This window comes from Lygodium microphyllum, chromosome 15, assembly GCF_053477565.2.
Source record: "Lygodium microphyllum isolate KBCC chromosome 15, Lygodium_microphyllum_v1.1.10, whole genome shotgun sequence".
Classification (NCBI taxonomy): Eukaryota; Viridiplantae; Streptophyta; class Polypodiopsida; order Schizaeales; family Lygodiaceae; genus Lygodium; species Lygodium microphyllum.
Window position 1 is genome coordinate 50,129,423 of NC_141149.1, and position 16,732 is coordinate 50,146,154.

Sequence of the window (16,732 nt, forward strand, 5' to 3'; positions counted from 1 at the left end):
CCTACAACTTTTCAAAAAAATGTTTAATTTTCAACATTTCACGTGCTCTCTCTTGGACCTGAAGATGCATTCCAACGATCCCAAAGTTTGGTGTACTCTAAGGCAAAAAATTCTATGGTTTGGTCTTCTTTTTTCTGGCAAGTTTTGATTTTTCTCCAAAGGTCTTAGGAAGTTTTGGTTTCCTTAAATTGTTCAAGAAACGCATGCTTGGTTGCTTCATATTCCATAGGAACATGAGGATTTCTCAATCTGAGAGTTTTTTCTATAATCCTCAAACTAATTACGACTTTCATCCAAAAATTGAAAATTGAGAATCTGGAGTTTCAAGGTTGAGCCACTTATTCGTTGGATAATACATCCAAGCTCTAATTTATCAACGAATTACCGAGGATCCTATCCTTTCATTCCATGAAATTCAGCAAATGAACTGGCCATTAAAAAATAGTCTCAAACAAGGAATCAATCCACGAATCAGACAAAGTCAACTTTTTTGGCATTCCTCAGTGGGGGCACCAAAAAAGAGACGTTAAATGAGTAATGATCGAGAACAAGCCTCACTTACAACCCTATAATGAGACATTAAGGAGTGTTGGTTTGGATAATTGACTTCTATTACAACACAAACACAAAATTTTAAAGTTTTACGAACACCACATAATCTACACATGAAACAAACGACTACAATGCCTCTTGTAGCTCAAAAACATCAAAAACACATTCCAAGTAAAGCATCTCACACACCTTGCACAATGTTCAAAAACAAACTTTGAAAAACTCAATATCCTCATACCTCAAAGAACCTTGTTATAACACTTGATACTTCAGCATCCAAGTCCTCGATCACTTTGCCTAGTATGTCCAGACTCCACTCTCTTACGTGCAACCCTTCACTCTACAAACACACATTGTCATACCGCTACACACACACTATGTGAAAAACTCTAGAGTTTGGCTTTCTTATTGATCTAGAGAGGCAATGCCATATTAATGTTAGTGTTCATAGTGTGAATGGTTCAAAAGTATTAGATTTTTGGACAAGATTAGCCAAATTTTGATATTTTAGATATTATATCTTGTAAAAATCCATAAAATTGTAGACAACTTCTAGATTAGGATGACATGTAAAATAAAGTAGGTAGCTTTCAGCCACTTTGAGAGGATTTATGTAAAAATAATGATTGACGAAATCGCGTGACACACAATTGCAGTTTTCAGACAGTGAACAGCACTTCGAAATAGGAGATGAAGAAGGAGTGATCTAGCAGAATTCTTGCTAAGTGTGCTATTACTTTACCCCCCTTTCGGAGTCAATGGAAGCATCAGATTAGTGATCTAAGCAGCATAGAAGAATGTATTATTTTATGCATGTTTTTGTCTATAAGAGATTTATCTTCTCATAATGCAGAAATAAATTAACAGGCTTCACCTTTGTGAGTATTCTTCTACATCTTCTATTTCTTTCAACCACTTCTCTTCTGTCTACTCCTCTCTCTAAATCTCCCTTCACCCTGTTGTCTCTTACCCCCGCGGTAGACTTTCGACCCCAAATGCTCCCACAAGGGTCAATCCGTAGTGAAAGTTAGCAGCAGAGATGTGTAAAGATAGGGGATTCTACTTGTTCAAGTGGCAGTGATGCTTTACAAATGATTGGTTTGTTGCAACAACAACAACAATAGTTGTTGTTACAAGAGCAAATGCAAACTCGGCACGAAGTAGAAATAATTGATTCCTTAGATGTGAATGCATTGCAGGTAGTGGAATAGGAATTGAAGCAATTTAAAGGTCAAAATGTTTTGGCCTTCATCCAATTATATGAAGAAAAGATGTTGTTTCATGGGGTACCGAAGTATGCATGGAGTCAATATTTCTCATGTTTGGCCATGCATGCATTGCATGATCGGATTGATGAGTTACATAGAAGAGATACCGATTGGGCAGCTTTTAAGAAAGCTTTGAGAGAAGTGTTTTTCTTGGAAGATGCAAGATTGGTAACTAGAAAGGCATTTATAGATTGGATTGAAAAGCCCAATAAATGGTTGGCTACTACAACTTTGCTCGGTGAATTTGAAAGTTGGTATGCGTATTTGGATGTGGATGAGCAGCAATCATTGGAGAGTTAGAAAATTGATTTGTTTCTGAAGGCTGCAAATCCTATCTTATAGGAGAAGTTGACTGATCATTTAGAAGATGCCTCTTCTAAAACGGGACTGAAATCAGATTGGGAAAATGTAACTAAACGAGTGCATATGTTGCTAAAGAGAGAGCATATGAATTTAAGATGGGGTATATGCACCACACCTACCAGTGCTTAGAAGGGGGCTGAAATTGCAGCCAAGGAGCCTGTAGCTATGATGGAACAACCAGCTATACCTATTGGTTCAACTCTTAAAGGTGATGTTGTGGATGAATTAATCAAAGGCATGCATGATTTGAGGCTAAATTTGATAGAAATCTATGCAAAGGTTGAAAAGTTGGATGTCAAGGTAGAAGAGAAGGGTCAAGACTGTATAGAGAAGGATACAAGAGGAGATGCATTTGGTGTGACAGTCTACAACATGAAAAGCGAGATTGTACAGCCTACTGTGAAGTGGAAGCAAAGAGGTTAGCCTTTTGGAAAGATAGAAAAATACATTCAACAAAAAGTGGTCTTCCAATACAGCCAAATTTTGGAAATGGTGGCATGCAAAAGAGGTTGGAAGATATAGATGCAAGGACAACATTTATTGCCATAGATGCATCCACACATGGGTTGAGAATTGAAAGGGCTGTTGAAGCTCGTAAAGGAGGCATGGTTGAAGAAAAATCTCGAGTTTGGATGCAAGCATTAGATTGCATGGAAAAGGGCAAAACAATAAAGTCTAAATTGGCTTGTGCAAGTCAAAGTATATGAGGGAGAATAGGATGAAGTGTACCAGTGGATTCATTTTTAGCCTATATTTATTTGGCTGAGGTTCGTAATCAAGAAGCTCTTATTGAAGAAAAGAGAAGAAGAGATAAGGACATTGCTAGTCCTTCCTCTTCAGGACCATCTAAATGCATATCACAAAGTAAAATGGAGCAGCAGAAAGAGGCTAAAAAAGCTATATCTGAGCATGTTATGGAGGATGCATCTCAAGAGAAGAAGCAAGAAGGGAAGAAAAGGAGCAAGCATCCCCAATAAAGGTTACAATTGGATCTTGAGACTACCACAAACCTTAAAAAAGTCTTGGAAGATGGCATACTTGGCAATAGAGTGGAATTCACACTTGGAGAAGTTCTTAGAATCGCGAAAGCGTGAACTTCATGATGCAATCATTGATATGTTGAAACCAAAAAGATAGTTTGATGGTGAAGTTTTGCAAGCATTGATGTAGGTTGACAAAGACATAGAGAAACAACTTCATAGGGAACATCATGATACATGTAATGCTGATTTAGAGTAGGTTGATGTTGAAAATGGGTTAAATGGTAGTGTAGACAACAAGTTTGTGGCTAAAATTGGTCTTATGGGCAACAGTAAAAAGCATAGAGAGAAGGCTATATATAATGGGGATGTTCATCATCAACAAGCACATGAAGTACAAGATGCTCATTTTATTCCAAGTAGTCATTATTCACAAATGCATTGGGCTCGTGCTACAATAGAGACAATTGTTAAAGTGGGAGAAAGAGAGACACCTTGCATAGCTCTCTTGAATCATGGCTCTAAAATCAATGTTATGGCTTCTTGAATCATGGTTCTGAAATCAATGTTATGGCACACAGCTTGTATGAGAATGGAGGTTGACCAATTGATGTAGATCTGGGATAGCGCATGCGAGCAGCAAACAATTCATTAGGGGATCTTTATGTGGCTTGTCCAAATGTACCCGTGACTATTGGAGATGTTAGGGATGAATATCATTTTTTTGTGCAGGACTTATGTAGTTAGCTGGTGATTTAGGGGTAGCCCTATATCTCAAAATCAAGGCTGGAAACAAAAGCCTTGGATGATGGTTCTTCATATGCATGGGTGCGGAGTAAAGACAATACAAAGGTGTTATAGTTTCTCACTGTTTGTGTGAATCATCCCCGCAATCGGGATAGGTTCTGGGATAATTCTATGCCACCTAATGCACGAGACTTTAAGGGTTTTTAGATAGCAATGCTGTAAGTGGATGCTATGGCAATGCCTCTAGGAAGATAATTATGCCTCCAAGAAAGGGGAAAGCTGTGTTTGTGTTTGGATTGCAGTAATGGACAACATGTAGTCTTGGCAATTTTAAGAATATTTTAGCCATGTGTAGGGCTGAAAAGAAATATATAGGATAGGTTGAAAAGGAGCCGAAGACATATGGTTTTATGGCTACAAATGAAGGTATTTTAGGGCTATTTTTAGGGCTAGTTGATGTTGATACAGTGGCTAAAATTTCTACATGCAACAATTAATGCTGAAAAGAGGGCAGAAAAAGAGGTCATTTATGTTAAAAATTTACAGATGTATGAAGTCATTCAAGAGTTTGTTGAGCATGAACATGACAATATGGAAGAAAAAGAGGTAGAAGATGAAGACATTGACATGGCAGAATATACTTCTTCTGATACTGCAAACTTGTAAGATTTTGGCACATGCCAAAGGATGTGCACGTTAGGAGGGGGTGGATGTCCTGCCGTTACTACACGCACACTATGTGAAAAAATCTAGAGTGTGGCTTTCTTATTGATCTAGAGAGCCAGTGCCATATTAATGTTAGTGTTCATAGTGTGAATGGTTCAAAAATATTAGATTTTTGGACAAGTTTAGTCAATTTTTGATATTTTTGATATTATCTCTTGTAAAAATCCATAAAACTATAGACAATTTCTAGATTAGGATGACATGTAAAAGAAATTTGGTAGCTTTCAGCCATTTTGAGAGGATTTTATGTAAAAAGAAGGATTGGCAAATTTGCGCAATACGCGAGCGTAGTTTTCAACCAGTGAACAACACTTCGAAGTGGGAGGTGAAGGAGTGATTTGGTAGAATTATGGCCAGGTGTATTGGTATTCTACCCCCCTTTCAGAGCCAATGGAAGCATCAGATTGGTGATTTGAGTAACATAGAGGAAGGTATTATTTTATGCATGTTTTTGTCTACAAGAGATTTATCTTCTCATAATGCAGAAATAAATTGGCAAGCTTCAACTTTGTGAGTATTCTTCTACATCTTCTATTTCTTTCTGTGAGTATTCTTCTATATCTTCTATTTCTTTGAACCCCTTCTCTTCCATCTACTCCTCTCCGTGAGTCTCCCTCCACCTTATTGTCTCTTACTCCCATGGGAGACATTCGACCCCAAACGCTCCAACAACGTTTCAATTTGAATTCCAAAGAAGGAGGCCCTTACAACTTCTCTCATACCTCCTTATATAGGTTTTTTCTATGTATACAATTTGTCTAGGCTTTTTTAAATTAAAGTAAATCTTTCAGGTCCGTCCCATGCTTTCATATAAAGGATTTCTAAAACTTGAAAGCTTAAATTAATTGTCATTCTTTGCACTATTTAATGAAGACTTCTAATAGTGTGACGTATGTGCATTTGTGCTAAAAAATACTCTTTGAGCAAATCCAGTGCATCAGCTCTACAACATAGAATATTGCTTCTTTGTTGATACCCATGAATTTTCTCTACTCAAGTGTTTTTTGAGGAGAGCGAGTCAGTATCATTCAAAGTAGCAATGAATTAGAGTGCTTTTTAGAAATCTATTTTTTAAATCACTTTTCGTATTCTATTCTACCCTCATCATCCTTAATTGCTCTAATTCTGAACCAAGGCAGTCAAATGCACCCACTAGAATATAGATAAAGTTGGTATGCTCTTTGGAGTATATGTCATTGTCTGCCTCTTCAAATTAGCTAGCATATTGAAGATGAGATAATGGCTATATTATAGCATGTGCATAACAGAAATGCGTACACAAAACTGATGAAGCATGGTATTTAGCATTCCCATGTGGTGCTACTAGTTAGTAGCACTCACCAAAAAAGCATCATGACAAACATAACATTGCGATAGAAATTATACAACACCATGTCAAACAATCTTTGGTAATTTCAATGTCCATGCACTAATAAGAGCTTTCTCAATAATCTGAACTATCCCATAGAAAAGTCTAAAGATATAACTGCTTGCCTTTTCTCTTGGCCACACTGATACCAATTCCAACATGTGCTTGTGCATCATGCAACATGCAAACATAGTTCCTTGATTAGAATAAATCATTAGCCTCACCTCTCAACACTCTAACATGGAAACATCGTACTCCACTCCACCCACCCAAAATCTCACTGTCACTCAAAATAATAGTGGTCCTCGTGATGTTGACCAAATAAAAACAACCCATCTCACAACTAGAGACGCCCTTCATAACCCTCAAACTCATCCAACCACCTTTTCCACACAACCAAAGGTTCCTAACTCCGTGATGAATATCCCAACTCTTGTGCATGAAAGAAACTATGGGTGCTCATTGAAAGATACTCTCTCATGTGTATGTACAACTAAGATTTATTGCATATAGCTATAGTGGGCCTCATGCCATGCTAGTTCTCAACAATGGTGCAAAATGTTCATTAACCCAACCCATGGCATGGAAGTAACTGAAAAGATTAGGAGACGACCCCCGAGTGCAATGTACCAAACAAGTGCAACGTGAAGTACTCGTGAACCCATAATCCCCATGATGTGCAAGAGTTTTGGTAAGAAAATTTACAAGGATATCAAGTTTCCACACTAAAAAAATCAACAAAATGACAAAAACAAATCCTAAGCTAGACAAACACAGAAAATCCAATTATGGAACAACAAAATAAACAATCACATAAACAATCTAGCTACAAAAAAATCCAACCTATCTACTGTTTTTCTAGGGGTTTTCAATTTTCGCGAAAACGCTTGACAATGCTTCTTGTTGGCTTGTTCGATCATGGTGATTTTACTATTTTCCAAACTTTGCTTGGCCATTGCATTTCTCTCTCCCTCCATTTCCTTCAAAATTCTTATGCATCATGATCTTTTGCTTTGGTGGCTCTTAAGGATAAGGTTAATGGGTGACAACTTATTGTCCAATGGCTAATTGGAAGGGGGTGTAACTTATTGTTGAATGGATTGAACTATTGTAGTGGAACTCGAGCCCATCAAGATATAGGGCCCAATGTTTTTTATCCAACCAAGCATAGCTTTTGAGATAGTCTTGAATTCCTTGGTTCACTCCTATTTTCCCATCTGTCTGTAGATGGAAGGATGAGGCAAATCTCAGTTGTATTTCCATAGACGTGAAGAGTTCCTTCCACATATCATGCTCATGAAGTGATCATCCCAATTTTCGACACAATGACTAAGGGTATCCCATGTAACATGAAGACATGAGTGAAAAATAGGCATGTTACTTCCTTGGCATTCAATGGTGGCTTGGCATGTATGAAGTGTGCTTGCTTTGAAAAATAGTCTATCACTACAAAGATAATTGTATAGCCATGGGATTCTAAGATTTCTACAATTAAATCCACACTAATAACATCACATGGGTGCCTTGGCAATGGCATTGGTTGACGTAAGCCATCTAGCTTGGTGTCGGAAGCTTTTACTAGGTCATAAGTGGGACATGTTTTGACATAGTCTATAACCTCCTCCTTCATGTTTGGCCATAAAAATTGTTTCCTTAAGGTCTCTAGGGTCTTACTTTCAACTTTCTATCCTCTTTTTTTCCCATCGTGCACCTCATGTAAGATGATATTCTTTAGGTTGACTATTGGGGATGTGCAATTTATTTCCCATAAAGACTATCCCTTTTTCTAGTGTATACATGACATTTGGTGTTTTCTCTGCTTTCACCTCTTTTATTAGGTTATGCATCTCTTGGTCATGCTCTAGGGCCTTGATCACTAACTCTAGGAAATTGTCGTTGGCTACACTCACTACTTTCAAATCTACTTTTGAACTTAGTGCATTTGCTATATTGTTTGTAGAACGTATATTATGTTTAATCTCCATGTCAAATTTTGCTAGGAAATCTCGCCATTTGGCTTGTTTGGTGGACAACTTGGGTTGGGATTAGAAGTACTTGAGATATATATTATCCATGAAGACAATTGTATGCTTGACTTGCACATTGTGCTTCCACTTTCTAAGGTAATGCATTGCTGTTAGCATCTACTTCTCATGGGTAGTCTACCTAGTCTCTATGTTTATGAATTTCTTGGATTCATAGGCTATGAGGTGCCCATCCTTCATTAACACTCCCTCAATGCCATAATCAAATGCCTTTATTGAGATCTTGAAGGGCTTGGTGAAGTCTCGTACTTTGAGTATGGGGATTTGGCTCATACACTCCTGCAGCAAGTCAAAGGCTATTTGTTGATCACTCCTCCATGTGAAATTTCATTTTTCTTTGGTCAGTTGGGATAGTGGGGCTATGACCCCACTATAATATCTTACAAATTCTCTACAAAATACATTGAAGCCTAAGAGTTCTCTAACTTCTTAGATTGTTTTCAAAATTGGCCATTCTTGAGTGCTTCAATTTTCTTGGGGATCTACTTGATTCCTTCATGTCTTACGATAAATCTTAGTATATTCTTATATTATTCAACTTAAGAAATAGTATAGCATAGGCACATCTAGGACTACACCCTTGTGATGCTACACATATGAGGGTTCACCACTAAGTATAGGAAGTAACACATAGAGTGGAAAACAAGCAGGGCTTAATGTCACTACTAGTCCCTATATAGATATTTATATGGACAATGCCATGGTATAACTCCCCCTCCCCCTCCCCCTTGTTTGATTATTTAGAGAAAAAAAGTATCAATAAAAAGAAAAACCATAAGACCTTTTGCCCCCATAAACATGAAATCAATAATTCTCCCTTGCCTCCTTTTTTCCTTTAAAAAAGGAAACTGAAATCCCCCTTCCTCCCTATTACAAAAATAAAACCTCCTCCTTTTTATATGAAATAAAAAATAAGTAAAAATTAAATTAAATTTTTAGTTCAAAAATAAAAAATCTCTTTGATAATTAAAATAAAAATAGTTTCTTGTTACCAAACCCTCACTAAAATATCATAAGTATTTTTTTTTATTGTCCCTCATAAGTATATTGGTGTGGTGAGACCCTCGAGTAGCCATGATGTCAAAAATTTACCCTCAACACAAACGATGCTTAATATTTGATTATTTATTTTAAAACCAATTTGTTATTAGAAAATAAAATCAAAATAATATCAAATTTCTTAAAATATTTCTACAATGTCAAAAATATTTTTATTTATTTTTATCTTTTCAAATTGGAATTACACACACACACACACACACACACACAATATTTCAAATTAAAAATAACTACTTATAGCTAAAAATATATAGTATGAAAATTTTAAATCAAAGGATTAATTAAAAAATTTAATACTTTAAATCGATTTAAACTTGTAATAAAATCTTATTTAGTATTTAAAGATAGTTGTTTTATTGATTTATTAAATTATATTTTTTTCCTTTTGTAAACTTCAATTCAATCTATTAAAAATATATTTTCTTAGATAAGAATATTTTTATTTTCATATCATTTATTTATCTAAAATGTTTATATAAATACTCAAATTACTATAATTTTATGTTCTTTTCGTATCTACTTTCACATTGTTTCATTTAGAATGCATTCACATGTATAAGATTGCTTAGAAATCCTTTTATAAATTAAAAAGAAGATAATAGAGTGCGTTCACACATATATAAATAAAGTACATTCAAATGTATAAAATGAACTTTGTTGATTGAGAAATCTTAGAAATATTTGTATTTGCTATTTTTAATGTATTGAAATTTTATTTCAAAAAAATGATTGAAGGAAAATTTAAAATTTGATTATGGTTTCTTTATAGTATGTAACAAATTATACTAAATATGTTTGTGAATCCAACAATCAGGCATGAATGAGATGTGATGCCATCCCTACAGCTAGCACACAACTATCGAAAAAGCAATACAAAGATCCATGAAACTATCAATTTTTTTAAGTTTTGCAAATATTCACATTCACATCATTTAATCTTGTAAGTTAAAGCTGGTTAAGTGTAATGCAAAAAACAATATATATATAACCACATGCGGACTCTAATCCTACATTATTTCTATAAATACATACAGACAATACTCAATTTTAGATTGAAGTGCAATTGATAATCAATAAGTGCAATAAGTGGTCTTCAGCATTTTGCAAACATAATATGGTTTGATTTCAAATCTTTGATCCAATTTTAAAAAATGCATAATGCACATAAAATGGATGGATTGTAAAGTATATAAGTAATTAAGCATGCAATAACAATTCGAGCATCTTTACACCTAACAAACATGCACAAACACTTGTATGCATACATAATGCATAAGTAACCTATAGTATACATTGCATTGCATCATGAATCAAGATCAACAAGTCCCTTATAAGTTGTCTAAAGTTGATGAATCTTTATCACACATATATACAACTTGCAATCTAGTGTAATTTAGGGGCTAGCAATATGTAGTCAAAATGATAAAATGAAATGCAACTTGTAAGACATAAGCATGATATTCAAATATATGTTTAAACTAATTACCAACATACATTGATAAACTAATTTCATGTAATGAAGGTCAATGTAAGATTACTACTAAGAAACAACTAAAGTATGATTTTCCAAGCTAGGATGATAATCCTATAAATAGCTAATTGAAACCCAAAAATATGCATGTTCTATCTTTTTGCTATTGCAACAAACATATGTATGTGTAAAGAATTGTAGTATTATGCAAGCTTTCAGTTCAAGATGTCTATGCTCACCTTTTATAATATACAAATGAAGTAGAATCTACTTGTATAGACTGTGATGGGAGTAGTACTTTCATATGCAACCATTTCATCTATCTTTGACAAGCTTATGCAAATTGAAACTAAAGGGGGATGTATAGAATTGCTAATTGAACTTAAATTATGTTTCCTTTACACCATAAAATTTCTAGGATTAAAGAGAAGCCAAGGATCTACTAGTTGCACAATTGTTACAACTATTAGCTCCCTATTTTCTAAATACTAGAAAATAATGTGCTTACAAGAATAGCTATGATTGTGGCTATGACAACAATTATGATTGGGACTATGAATGCAACTATTGACACATTGATAGATGCATGTTTGTAGACATGCATACATGTGCCTATAATACTTTGTTTTAGTTCAAAAAATAGTTCTATTGACCTATCAATATGCTTGTTGAATTGTTTTTCCCTTGTGACCTTCCAACATCTAATTGATGTTTCACAAAATTCTATAATGACCTTTTTTAAAGCTCTATGCATCTACTTAATCAAATTCTCTTCCTTTCATAATGTGATGTCATGTTTTAACAATGATCATTTACTCGTGTTTAGTGAGATTGAATTAATTTTTGTTGCTCACATTAGTAATTAACCATACAAAAGTTTATAAGAGATTTAATCATTCATATTTTTCTCATGCAAGCTTTAACTTGATGACTCTTGAATTTAGTTAAAATTAGTAGCTCGAAATACATATCTTTATATAATCATTAGAGTGGTATAATGATACATTACATACACATATATGTGCACACACACACACACACTCACTCACTCACTCACTCACACACACACACACACTCTCTCTCTCTCTCTCTCTCTCTCTCTCTCTCTCTCTCTCTCTCTCTCAAGTTTTGGCATGGTTTATGTTTACTAGTTCAAATGTTAGAGTGAGAGGCTATTCCTTATCTAGCCAAATAAAAGATAAATGAGATGAATGAAAAATTGGTTACTCACGTGGACTTAAGGCATATGTAAGAAAGTTTCAACCTTCTACATTTGTAGGTCACATGCTAAATAATGATGACATGATAAAAGAAATGAATATATAGGAAAGTTAGTTTCAACCTTCTGCATTTGTAGGTCACATGTTAAAGAATGATGACATGATATTCTCAAGACTTGGGGCAACTAACATAGCCAATACTATACCAATCAAAGGATCTCCAAGAGGTTGTACTAGAATAAAGGAGTGTTATGAGATGACTATACAATGGACTACTCTTTTAGGTTAAATGGCTTTGTATATACAAAGACATATTTTCTGTAGCACACATGCATGAGTATACCCCAAACTAGAGAGGAAAGTGCCAATTTAAGCCAAACTTATAGACCATACTCATGTTGGAGCTCCATATAAAATCTCTCTCTCTCTCTCTCTCCCCTTATTGATCTATCTATGTGCCTTGTTTATTGCTTGTCATTTAACTTTACCTTCAAACCATCATTGAGCATAGAGACTACTTCCCTTGTGCCATGTGTGGTGGAGCTAGGCCAGCAGCCACATAAATATAAAAGAGTAGAAAGTAAAAGTCAACGGGGTTGGTGTCATGGATATGTAATTAACTGTTTAAACTCAAAAGTTGCCATGGTTGAAAGACCCTAGAAGATGTTGACAGGGATAATATTCAATACATTAACGAACGGGTCCTATAGAAAGTTCATATTAGAATCAAGAGTTGACGTGGCACCAGACTATACAGGCAAATGCATGAACACTTCCCTAGCTAGGAAGAATTTAGTGCCTGGCTTGCGCTTCGTCCATGCAGATAGTCTATCTTCTCTGCAAGTATATTTTGCGAGATGTTAGTTTAACTTTACATTATGAGAGGCTTGCCTTTACTAGACGAGCTAAGACGACCGTGATTTTCCATTTAACTAAGACTCAAGAGCATCGTTGTGCAAGGATCGAGGATTCGGGGCTGTGCGCTAAGTTCTAAGTTCTAACTGAAATGTGGTGGAAGCCCGCGTAAAGTTAACTAACGAAAGCGACTTGCACATGCGGAGGGGGCTTCGAGAGCGAACGTGTCTCACATCTGAACATGGATGATCCGATGATCTAGATTCTAGACTTGTCGCATTCCGATGCAGTCTGCGGCGATCATGAGAAAGCCGAGTCCCTGGCAGCTTGCAAATCTGCTTTAAGCGAAAGAGAGAGCGGCATTCCCGAATTGATTAATGGGAGCTTGCAATTTCAAGATTCTTTGCTTGATTTGCAGGCTTTACAGAGAAATCACAGCCTTAGATCGAGTGATACGAGTGTATAAATATCGATGCCCGTACCGAGCCATGGACGAAGCATCGGCCGACCAGTCTATCACCTAGCTAGCCGAGTGTGACCCCTAACTTTGCTGCATCAAACTACTCAGCGTGAGAGCTGCTCGACACATCAAATCAGACGCTGCTGGAGCGTTGGTACGATGTGAGTGGATTTACGTGCTACATAATTGTACATACTGTTAGCTTTATGTGTACTGCGTCTTTTCAACATCAGAGCACTGAGTGCAGCTTCCGAGAATGTAAAGAGATTGTTTGCAACACCGTTAACATTAGATCAGCTCATACAATTCCATTGTAAGGGGCATCGTTAATGGTTTGAGCAATGAGAGTTATCGATCAGCACCCCAGCTTTTCTAGTAAGCGCTGTACTAACCAGCTGATTCTGATTCGTTTTGATGGCACAGGGCACATGTACAATTTGCTGGCGCAGATGAACTATCATGGCGGATCAACGCCATTACAGCAGTAACGGTACTCACAGCGTTTGTTCTAGTGCACCTTCCGTCGTGTACATCAGGAATGAGCACTGGCAGTTGGGTCAGCGGGGCACATGCGACGTTTTACGGCGGGAGCGATGCGTCCGGAACAATGGGTACGTGAGCAATATCAGTGAAATTAATAATTAGTATAGGAAAATTGATCTATCAGTGAACAATGGCTGAGTGAGATGATATTTGTGATGCTGACTAAACAATTATATGCAGCCGGCGCTTGCGGCTACGGCGACCTGTACAGCCAAGGTTACGGGACGAGCACGACAGCGTTGAGCACGGCTCTCTTCGACGGGGGGCTGGCGTGCGGGGCGTGCTTCGAGATCCGATGCAGCACTGCGGACGACGCGCAGTGGTGCCTGTCCGGCGGACCTTCGGTGGTGGTGACGGCCACCAATTTCTGCCCGCCCAACAGCAACGGCGGCTGGTGCAACGCTCCGCAGCAGCACTTCGACATGTCGCAGCCAGCGTTCCAGCAGATCGCCAATCCGACGGCAGGGATCGTGCCTGTGGAGTACCGGCGCGTGAGCTGCCAGAAGAGCGGCGGCGTGCGCTTCACCATCAACGGCAACCCCAACTTCAACCTGGTCCTTGTCACCAATGTCGGGGGTGCCGGCGCCGTGACGTCCCTTTTCGTCAAGGGATCCAACACGGGATGGATGCCCATGGCCTGCAACTGGGGGGAGAACTGGCAGATCGGCACCGACCTGGTTGGCCAGGCCCTCTCCTTCAAAGTCACCACAGACGACGGCGCATCTCTCACCTCCTACAACGCCGCTCCCTCCGACTGGGAATTTGGGCAGACCTTCGAGGGGGACCAGTTCAGCTAGGCGCCGGCGCGTCATAGTTAGCGGATACTAGTTATGATACCTATTTCAACGTGCAACCATGTATAATTCGGTAGCAGCGGCGCGCAATGCTCATCACTATTAGCCGCCCGCTATATACAGTTTCCCGCGCATGCTGCAGCAATGGCAATACTCACCAAAAACCCAAGAAAAAAAAAGAACATCCCGACTCCCCGCCGGGCCGGGCTGCGGTAACGAGCTGGCGCTGGCGCCTGCGGCCGGTTGCAGCACTGCACATATGTAAATCTATAGCATTCTGCCAAATATTTGGTACCGGTTTATCATCCTTGTTAGCCTTTATCTGTTCGGATTAATGTGAAGCTGTTCTCGTCCTATAAAGGTATTCTGAGTCCTTATTTTTATCTCACCTAGCTGATTATTCACGAATCCGTGTAAAATAAATCTTTTAGAAACTGTGAGCCCTAGGGATTTGTATATCAATTGTTTTTGTTCACGACAAACATTTTGGTTACCACAAAAATATTTAACTTCTAAACGTTTTTCAAGGATTTCTATATCAATTCATTTAGATAGTCATGCTCTTGCATCGAAAACTTTTGAAAAGATTAAGTTCCTACATCTTTTGGTGCAAGTTCAAAAGACTTTTAAAGAAACATGAACTTAGTTTAGATCCGACTAGATTTTTGTGCCACCGGAGCGTAGCCCAAGGTTTCAACCCATGCTCATGAAAAATTTGACCGACACTCAAGCCAATTGGGATCTTCTTAAAGTTCAAACTCAAACTCTTAGCTCCGCTTCAAATTTGATGCGCAAGGTTCAGTGTCAACTTTCAAAAAGCTCACAATTAGCATTTTTTGATAGAATTTAAGAGATCCCAACTCTTTAACACAAAGATGGTAAGGTTCCATAGTATGTGGCACACAAAACAAGTATAGATTAGTGTGAAAGAAAAGCATAATTAAATTTTCTATTTTATATTCTTAAGACTAGAAAACTTTCCAAGGTTTAAACTATTGTACATCATAGTCAATGATGAAGTTCATCATGATAGAGAAAAAAGATGAACAACAAGCAAAAACTGCAAATGAAGTAGTCTTCTTGCCTTTCTAAGCTCCAATTTCTCATAGACCAAGATCCAATCAATGCTTTTGATGCTAGGGCCAATAAGAGGAATTCGCATTACTGCCTCAAGAGTCAGCACCTTCAATAGTTGGTGACGACCACTTTTGATCAAGTTTCTGCTTAGAGAAGCCTCGTTGTCAAAACATATAGGGTTTAAAGGCCTAGCCACACAAATTTAGGATAAAAGGGATACATAAAGTAGGGAGAGAAAGAGAGTCCATCAATTTTGTGAATCAAATTTAAAAAAACTCTAACAAGAATTCCATGCAATACATTGCAACTCTTAATAAACTCTTCTATTTACAACTGAACAAACTCAATTAGGCCAAGAAACTTTGTGTCCAAGTTGATGGCTTAGACAAAACTCTCCCTGAGACAATAGCTTAGCTTAGACTCTAATCTCAACCCAAAAGGAGTTTATATCAATAATACAAGGTTCTTTGTTTAAAATAATGCTTTTGGATCACTCTAAAACAACCTAGATGAGGCATATAATTACCTTGATACTATTTAGCCCAAAAAATCTTGAATTCTCTGATTAAAAAACTTTCCTTTCATTGTCAAGATTCACTTACAATAGTAATATTCAGTAATATGAGTATGCCTTAAAATTATATTTGCTCTAGTAAGCCTTTTGGGAAGAAAGCACTCGTATCAAGCTAGAGACACTTATGCATATAGTACTTCAACCCTATAGTGTCATATGTATGTAACAAACTCACATATTTGCTATCCCAAATCATACCTTGAAGGTCCAAGGGTGTTTACCTCTATTTCTCTTTACCAAAGCCTCCAACTTGCATAAGATTTTATCCCCCTTTTTCCCCAAGTTTTTTTCAAGCATGATCCACCCTATTTGCATATGATTTTAGCCCTAGTTTTGCTATCCTAAACTCTCTATTTTCTCCACTTTTCTCTTTGCCAAGATTCTCTAAGTTTCTCCCCCCTAAACCCTATGTTATATCCCATGCAGCCTTGATTTATAGAGTCTTTCTTCTGACTTAACCTCATAGATGACTTTGGGACATTGTGAATTGCATAGGGTTTGAAGGCCTAAACTTAGGACATAAGGGATGCAAAGAGTAGGGAGAAAGACATTCAAGAAATTCTATGAATCACATAAAGAGGAGTCTAACAAGTTCTCTTAACACTAATTTTGCAATGTGGCATTATCAT

The 16,732-nt window shown here is 37.2% G+C and overlaps 1 protein-coding gene across 2 annotated transcripts; it reads left to right on the forward strand.

Annotated features, from left to right (window-relative positions):
- The first annotated feature begins 13,003 nt into the window (after window positions 1-13,003).
- On the forward strand, window positions 13,004-14,812 carry LOC148024504 (expansin-A10-like). Of its 2 annotated transcripts, none has more exons than XM_087693711.1 (3): window positions 13,004-13,276; window positions 13,539-13,726; window positions 13,839-14,812. In XM_087693711.1, coding segments are annotated over exons 1-3 (807 nt in total). In that variant the 5' UTR covers window positions 13,004-13,274; the 3' UTR covers window positions 14,456-14,812. The 2 variants fall into 2 exon arrangements, with proteins under 2 accessions (XP_087549837.1, XP_087549836.1); XM_087693710.1 differs by lacking the exon at window positions 13,004-13,276 and adding an exon at window positions 13,288-13,428.
- The last annotated feature ends 1,920 nt before the right edge of the window (window positions 14,813-16,732 follow it).